At 40.9% G+C, this 8969-nt stretch overlaps 1 protein-coding gene across 1 annotated transcript; it reads left to right on the plus strand.

Annotated features, from left to right (window-relative positions):
- Positions 1-4150: 4150 nt before the first annotated feature.
- Positions 4151-8764, plus strand: il22 (interleukin 22). The gene is made up of 6 exons (XM_034198088.1): positions 4151-5139; positions 5416-5654; positions 6395-6460; positions 7170-7322; positions 7996-8055; positions 8328-8764. The coding sequence occupies exons 2-6, from the start codon at positions 5469-5471 to the stop codon at positions 8436-8438; spliced, it is 576 nt and encodes a 191-aa protein (XP_034053979.1). The 5' UTR covers positions 4151-5139; positions 5416-5468; the 3' UTR covers positions 8439-8764.
- Positions 8765-8969: the final 205 nt, after the last annotated feature.

An 8969-nucleotide genomic window follows, 5' to 3' on the forward strand; every position in this document is an offset into this window, starting at 1 on the left:
TCCACAGGGGAAGTTTCATTGTGACATGTATTCACCCTGTAGTCTCTCCTTTATGCACAACACATCCTGATTGCATAATAGAATAATATTTCTTAAATTATTGGATTCATCTCCAAACGTCTCCATTGTTTTGGTGACCCCCCTCTCATTGTTACCTCGTACGACAGGCTGCGACAGGTCATGATTGACTTCTCGTTCTGACGCACAGCTGATGAGACACCTGAAGAGTTTAAGGAACCGGAAATATAAATTGTGCTAAATAATCAGCCGCAGCATCCGTGGGAGGATGAAGGAGCTGCTGCAGCGGGGAAACAACAGTTCAAGAGAGAACATTTAAGAATTTGGTTTAATCCAGTGAGTTTCTCATGTGGGCGTTTCACATGAATCACTGCGGAAGAGGATTAGGGTCAGTGTGAACACAATGTGAGATCTGACCAATAAGGGAAACATTTCATTCAGTTCTGAGAAGAAAAAAAACGTGGCTTTTTTCAGAACATTTTAGAATACGGACGTTTTTTTTTCTGAAAAACCTCAGAATTCTGACTTTATTTTTTTTCGATCTCAGAATTCTGTGTTTTGGGAAAAAAGTCGGTATTCTGAATTTGTTCGATAATCAAAACATTCGGACTTTAATTTTTGGAATTCTTAAATATTTTTTCTCACTATTACAATTTACAACTTGTCACATTTGGCCCTAATCCTCTTCCGTACTTTAAGGCTTCAAACCCATGGATGTATAATAAGAACTGGACACAGTGTGGGAGGCGGGGCCTCGTTCATTCCTATGAGAGTTGCTCATTGGCGCATGAAGACAAAATGGCCCCACTTTTGAGAGAGCGAAACGTCACGAAAGTATTCATATAATCATATAATCCGTCCTTATTGTGCGTCCATGGGTAAAGACCAGTCTAGGGTAAAGGTAAATCTCATGTAGTGCTGAACACGTAACATGAACGTGCCGGGCGGCGCGGTCCCGCGGGTTAGATGCGCGTTCATAATGCCGAGGAAAATAACTCTCAGAATAACGTTATTAGCACATTTTACAACTTTAGGAACGAATGTTTTTAATAAGGGCTATACAAGTGTTCATACTGGGTAGTTCATTTAGTTAAAAAAAAATTATCCAATGATTTACAGACCACTCTTTCCCAATGTAAGTCAATGGGAAAAAGTATTTCCGGGCCCAGCGACTGATACGGAAGTGTAGTACCGCCGTTTGGCCACAACGAATACTTTCCTCAGAGTCCGGCGCACTTCCTGGGGGCTTGGAGAAACCTCAATCCAATTTTTTTGGAGAATGTTTTGGAAAGAAATCATCCAAAATCCACATTTAGGAGTTGATTTACTCTCTTTTATCATTGACATTTCTATCAAATTGACCAAAAGCTGTCATTACATAACGCCTAATTTGCATACCCAACATATCATCTTCAGAAAACATGTAATAAAGTAGTTTTAGTGTCGGTAATGAACAGGGGAAAGTTTCACAGTGATATCTTTTGGTTAAATCTCCTCAAGTGTTTCTTCTCACTCTGTATTCCCTTCATCACGCTATCGGTCTCTGAGGGATCCTCACACCCTCGTCAGGCACAAAACATCCATGAAGTTATAAAGAAAAAGCACCAGAACACCCGATCCTTCCCTGTTCACCTGGGAAATAATAGGCTAGGAAAACGCTGCCAGGAAATAAATGACGGGAAAACTCAACGACTGCAGCCAAGTTTAGATCAGATCTGAGGCGTCTTTTATTCTTCATGCTTGAGGGGGTTTACCTGCAGACACACCACTGTTTCCACCGTTTTGCACATGAAAAAGGGCTCTAATCCTGCCATTGTACGTCCTCTATTCCCTTTTTCTTGTCTGAAATGATGGCCTTAAAATGCTGCTATAATGTCTCCTAAAACCCAATGACTAGTTAGCATATTTCTTGCACTCCTGGTCTTCTTGTGTTGAATTTAATTGGTGTTTGTGTCATGAAATAAGGTTTATTGCTAATACAATTTACAATGACACTAGCTGACGTGATGAAGGGCTTTAGATCCTGATAAATCCCTTTTATTCGCCCAAAAGTGCTGCATAATGACTCCTAAAACCTATAAATTAGTTAGTACTTTCAGTTTCCTGGTCTTGAATTTAATGGGCTTTTTCATTGGTGCTTGGTTTTATGAAATAAGTGATGTGGGTAATACAAATTACAACCTAAAATACATCAGTAAACACCCCTAACTAATGACAAATGAGTCTCATGAATCCTAGGTTATGCAGATGACACAGTCCACGTCCTGATAAATCCTTATTTTTGTCTGGATCTGGATTAATACTGAGCAGAACCCAGAGGTATCACGCTCAGTGGGGGATGGATGATCCCCGCTAAACGTCTAAAATTAGCCGGAAGCTCTCCACGGTTTCTGCGATGACAGCTTCTTCTGGTAGCAAGTTCCACTCTCTGATTGTTCTTGGAAAGAAGGAGTATTTAAGAGTGTCACTAGTTGCGAAAATTCGCTCGAAGTTCAAAGAGTTGGCTTTGCGGGTTCTTCTAACTGGCTCTAGGTACATTAATGCATCAATGGCTGAGATGTTATGGACAATCTTGAAGAAGAGAACCAAACGAGCCAATCGCCGCCTTTCACTTAATTCCACCCAGTTCAACCGCTTGAGCATTTCTGTGACCCTGCTGTCCCATTCTGAATCTCCAACAATGAATCTTGCTCCTCTTCTTTGTACAGATTCCAGGGCATCACTGTCTTTATCAGTGTCTTCCTCTTAAGCCCCACGGACCCGCCGAAGGGGCCGAAACCACAAAATCTGCAAGCAAAAGTGTCTGAGGGCTTCTTCAGATGTAATAAACTATGAATGTTTTATATCCATGTAACGGGAAGAAACTCAGCTAACTGATCATTTTTTTAACGCTGAGCCTCTGAATTAGCCGCGAGCGAAAAATGCTAACGCATACTGCACAGAAAACACGGTATAACACCCTTATTACTTATCGTAGCTGCACACCCAACCCATCGATTAGCATTGTGAGAAGACACTGGCCGTTTCTCAATCGCAAGGATGCTTCCGAGTCACTTGCTTCAGAAGCGAGGCAAGTATCCTTCCTGGCATTCGGAAAACGAAGAGTGGAACAGGCTAGCAAGTGTGCAGGTGTGCGTCGTATGAGAGGCCCCACCTTACATTTTCCACCACAGATTTGGGGAAATTGGTCCGTGCGCAAAGCATTGTGGGGATTTTAAGGACGCGAAGTCTACCCATGTGCAGCCTCAAAATTACCCCCAAACCAAGGACGCGGCCTCGGTGGAATTCCATGTATGCTGGAGATTGGAACAGTCCTTCGGCAGCACTCGATGACGTAGCATCTTTGAAATATTGGCTTGGAAGCCAGTATCCTCGAGATTGAGAAACGGCCACAGAATCACTTGGGAGTTGCAGTACCGCCCTTTGGCCACAACGAATATTGGCCCCAGAGTCCGGCGCACTTCCTGGGGGCTTGGTTAATACACGTTACAACATAAAGCACATCAGTAGCTAAAGATGCTAGCTGGTATTAGCATGCTAACACACTTAACGTAGACAATACAAATGACATTACATCACATGTCACTTGTTAGACGCTTTTATCCAAAGCGACTTACATACTCGATACTGTGAGCAATCCCCACAGGCAGGGGCGGACTGGGACTACAAATCAGCCCGGGACTCTCGACCGGCCCACTTCGGTACCGCAAGTAAATACCAAATTGTCGACGGGGGTGGGGGTTGCTAGTGACTTATCGCAGAGGTAGACATTAAGGGTCAAATGCCAGTCCACCAGCCACCACTTGTGTTTTCACTGGCCCCAGCATTGTAACCACTGGCCCGGAGCATTCGTCCAAAATAAAATCGACTAATAATGAAGAAAATTAACACATTTGTTGCAAAAGTAATGTATGCACTAACTACATTACTACATACTACAACACTACTGCTAGTAGTCAAAATACCAATACCACAGGACTGTTGTTTTAAAGCTATATTTTTAGTGGCCCCAGCAGGCAAGTGGAAAGTACGTTAAGCTGCCCGGGGGGGTCTAAATAGTGCTTCCGGGCCAGCGGGCCATTTAATGTCGAGCCCTGCCGGTTACCGGCCGGCCCACATCGTCTGACCGGCCCACTTCAGTACCGGCCCACTTCAGTACCGGCCCACTTCAGTACCGGCCCATCGGGATTCGTCCCGAACGTCCCGATGGCCAGTCCGCCCCTGCCCACAGGAGCACTTAGAGGTGAAGAGTCCCAGGGACACAACGACATGCTGACTGCAGTGGGGTTTGAACCTGCTACCCCCTGATTCGAAGTCCAGCACACTACCCACTGAGCCACAGCCTCTCTGTTGGTGGAGATATCAAATATAACTGAGAAATGAAAAAGTTCTGGATAATATCTGTTAATATTGGATTTGTTTAACGATGTTAGGTTTGTTTTTCCTTTAACTTTAATAAATGCAGGTCTTCTCTAAGTCGCCTGTTGTTTGTCTTTTCAAATGCGCTCTATAAATAAACTTTATTGATGAAATCCCGCAGCCATAAACACAAAACATACGTGATTTACTCCACGTTTGTTTGAGTTTCTGAACCATTAAACTGTGTGTGTCCACTTTACCACGTCATGTATGTCCTTTTAATAATTCAGAAGTTAATTACGCTGCACTTCGAGGTGCGTTGAGTAATGAATGTTGCATCATATGATTCGAGCAGAGCTGGATTTACACGTTTGTTATTTTTCTGAGGGAAGTTTACCTAACACACACACACACACACACACACACACAAACACACGAATGCCCTGGAAAACCCGAAACGAGGAAGTGATTAAAGCGAAGTACAATTAAAAATGCTCTTTTGTGAAAAAATTGATGACATTATTTGTAGTCTGTCGTCACATTTTGAGTGACAGTCAATTTCCTCTTTGTGAGGTGTAAGTGACAGTAAACACAGATTACACCATCAGCTGTGACCTGTGTGTGTGTGTGTGTGTGTGTGTGTGTGTGTCTTGGGGTTTTTTGGATGGTTACCTGTCCTATATTTCTGAAAAGGTGGGCGGAGGATTGATCTGTATAAAGAGACGGAGCACACAGTCAACTTCACACAGCATCTGCCAGCAGGTGAGGACGCACACACACACACACACACACACACACACACACACACACACACACACACACACACACACACTCTTTATATCTTGTTATTGTTCATTTGTAAATTCAACATGTATATTTTCTACTTTCTTGTTTGTATCTAGTCTTTACATTGTTAATGTTTATGCTGCTGCAACACAAACATTATCCACATTGGGATCATTAAAGTACTTCTTGTCTTATCTCTGTATTTCAGCATTTCAATTATACTTTATATTAATGTTGTGTTTGTTCTTGCAGTGAAGAAAACACTCTCCTAAAAAAGGATTAAGATAATTGAATCGATCTGAAAAATGAAGATGATTCCCGCCGCCGTCTCCTTCCTCCGTCCCGCCGCCACCGCCGCCGTGTTGGTTCTCTTTCCGCTGCTTCTGATTGGCTGGGCCGAGCAGGCGGCATCACTTCCTGTCGACCGGTCGCTCAGTGAGCCGTTAAGAAACCCTGAGACGCACCAGGCCGTTCAGGACATCTCCAAACACGTGAGTTAAAGAATTGAATACGTGCGTCTCAAATCAGCTTTAAATAAAAGTAGGTTTTATAATATGATGTTTCGTATGACCGAGTTATAATGGTCATCATTTGTATTATCAAAGTAAAAGTCACACTTTGAGAAGCTTACTTGATATCAGTATTTTGGCTTTTAATCTGAAGGTTTTGACTTTCATTTAGAAGCTAATCTTATTCAAATGTATTTTAAAATGTTGTCTTTTTGGCACTTATGTAACTCTGTAGATATAGACATCATAATAATACACTTATTTAAAAGAGCCCCGTACTCACAACAAGGTGTAGCTTCACAAAAAGTCACAAATACAATTAAATCATACAATATAAAAATGAAATATAAAAGTTAAAGAAAAGACAGCATTAATAATTATTAAATTGAGAGAAATAGTAAAAAAGTAACATAAATGAGAACGATTTTAATTATATCCCAAATTAGAAAAAATTCCAGTATTTGTAGACCTCATATTGTTTAGCGTAACACAACTTAAATAATGTATTCAGTATTTCCTCAAAGTATTTATTTGATCGGAAAGATGTAAAAGGCTTAACAACTTGTATTTATTTAGCCTGCATTTACTTCTCGGGAATACATTCAAAAATAATACAAAATAAGACGGACAATAAGAACTCAATTTGATCAAACGGTTGGAATAAATACAATTCAAAGAAATCTTAATAAATGTATGATTTTCTTGTGTTTTTATTTCTCCAGGCTCAGGGTCTGCAGACGGAGGAAGACTCCAGCTCCAGGCTGATGCCCAGAGTCAACACCGACCAGGTAAACAAACAAACAAACAACACATTATAAAATCCCACTCTATTGTGACAGTTTATTATTTAGGTTCTTTGGGGTGCCAGTCAGGTCTCTCTCCTGACGTTTCAGATTTGGTCAGTCAGTTTTAGTAAGTCTGCACAAAGGTGTATGCATCTCACTGTAAACACCCAACATTGAATGACATTAGAAAATATAAGAAAGGACTCAAAATCATAATCACAAATAGCAAGTGTATTTTTGAATACCCCACAAACAAACTATTCGTCTTCCCACAGTTCAATGTTAAATCCAAAACGTTCCACTTCGGGTTTTCTTCAAAATAAATAAAAACAGTCATTTACCACGGGTCATCTTTAGTCATCTTTAGCAATCCAGTGGGTTTTGAAAATCCAGTCCAGGTTTTTAAGGTGGTTGGGAGATGACCGGCTCCTTTCAGTTTTGAAACAATAATCCGGGAACCAACCATAGACTGTATATATGACCCCAACCCATCCTCCCTCACTGCATTCAAAACATCACTCAAAACCCACCTGTTCGACACTGCATTCAAACTCTGACCTTTTCTGTTTTTATTTCTCTCTTTACGTATTTTCTTTGTTTTTGTGTTAGTCTCTGTCAAAGCGTCTTTGAGTTTCTAGACAAGTGCTATAAGTGTCATGTATTATTATTATAAACCTTAAAATAACCCTAAAATAACGTTGTTTTCCTCCAGGATCACATGAAGATCTGCTGCCTCCACGCTAACATCCTGGACTTCTACCTGAACAACATCCTGAAGAAACGCGGAGACCACGTTCATCCCAACATGACCCGCCTGAAGGTGGACATGAACCGGGTCAGCGAGGACCTGCAGGACCAAGGCTGCGTGAGTGTTTTAAACTTAGCCGGTTAGCCTAGCTTAGCATAAAGACTGGAAACAGGGAAACTGCTAGCCTAGAAGATATTCCTACCTTCCCCAACATTTCCAAATTAACATTATTGTTTACTTTTATTTGTGGGTAATACACTCATTTGGTAAATACAAAGCTTCAGTCAGTACCCGGTTAGCTTAGCTTAGCATAAAGACTGGAAGCAAAGGGAAACTGCTAGCCTGGCTTTGCCCAAAGTTTAGAAATATAGCTACCTTTACCCATACCTCTAAATGATCATTACATCGGACATCATCATGTTTGTAATTACAGTCAAAACAACCAAGAGCTAACAGAAAAATGAAAACACTGAATTTGTCCAAAATGTATATAAATAGCTTATTTTAAACATATTGTCCTTGTGGTTTCACCCTGTTTTATGCTAAGCTAAGCTAACGGTGTGCTTGCTTTAGCTTCATACTCACAATACACAGTGTGTGTGTGTGTGTGTGTGTGTGTGTGTGGTGGCAATGAGGTTGATCTTAAAATTGATATCGGCTTTCTGTGGTTTTGATTAGCAAGAGTGAACACACACACACACACACACACACACACACACACACACACACACACACACACACACACACACACACACAGTTGCTAACCTGCTGTGTTTCTTTGTTCCTGCAGAACGTGACTCATTATCAAGACCATCATCACGCCGTGCAGTTTCGCAGGAAGCTCAACAAGGTGAGAATTTACCCCCAAAATGATTCCTGATTAAAAACACCGTCGCATCGTTCAGACACGGAGACGAGATGTTGTGTCTTTACTGCTAATCCTCCTGAAGTCAAATTGAATTTGAGTCAGAAGCTCCATTAAAAAAAAATGAAATATATAATAGATATTTGATTTGTCTCTGTGTCCCTGTATTGACTGTGCCCCTGTATTGACGGTGCCTCTGTGTCCCTGTATTGACGGTGCCTCTGTGTCCCTGTATTGACTGTGCCTCTGTTCCCCAGATGGCTCCGGAGCAGGGCTTCAACAAGGCGGTCGGAGAGATCGACATCCTCTTCATGTACCTGCAGGACTTCTGCGTTCTGCGCAGGAACGCCACCGCCACCGAAAACTAAACGTCCTATTCATCATACGTACCACCTTTTTATAACAGCGACTTTTATACCTGTATTTATTTTCTAAATTGAGTGTTTTTCTACAACGTATTTATATTGACTCGAGTTCGAAGGATTAGTGTTTGATCGATTTATTGATCAGGAAGTTTTAATGCCGGAGCCGAGAGACTCTGGTGTTCATCACGTTGCCATCTTATGGCTGATTATTAATATTTAAATCATTTTATTACGATGAAGGAGGAGGTATTTAAACGTTACACTCTGCGGGGAGCAAGCTGTGTGTTACCAGATCTACTTGAAAATAAATAAAGTTTGGTTTTGAATATGAATTTTGACTCATGGTGTTTGTGGAACAATCTTTAACGAAGGGAATTATTTAAATGACATGTTGCTGTTTATTATGATTGACTAAATAAGACAACAGCAAAACATTTTTTTTAAATTGATGTAAAATGGTACAAAATACAATTTATAGTAAAGTGCAACAAAGTAAATAATAATGAAAAGATAAAATAATAAAAAATATATAAA

This window comes from Gymnodraco acuticeps, unplaced genomic scaffold (genome assembly GCF_902827175.1).
Source record: "Gymnodraco acuticeps unplaced genomic scaffold, fGymAcu1.1, whole genome shotgun sequence".
NCBI lineage: Eukaryota > Metazoa > Chordata > Actinopteri > Perciformes > Bathydraconidae > Gymnodraco > Gymnodraco acuticeps.

What these genes read in the sequence shown, in the direction of transcription:
- il22 (XM_034198088.1), top strand. Translation starts at nt 5,469, where the DNA reads ATGAAGATGATTCCCGCCGCCGTCTCCTTCCTCCGTCCCGCCGCCACC. An exon ending in CCAGAGTCAACACCGACCAG is followed by an intron (nt 6,461 to 7,169) that starts GTAAACAAACAA and finishes GTTTTCCTCCAG; the next exon opens with GATCACATGAAGATCTGCTG. An exon ending in TTCGCAGGAAGCTCAACAAG is followed by an intron (nt 8,056 to 8,327) that starts GTGAGAATTTAC and finishes TCTGTTCCCCAG; the next exon opens with ATGGCTCCGGAGCAGGGCTT.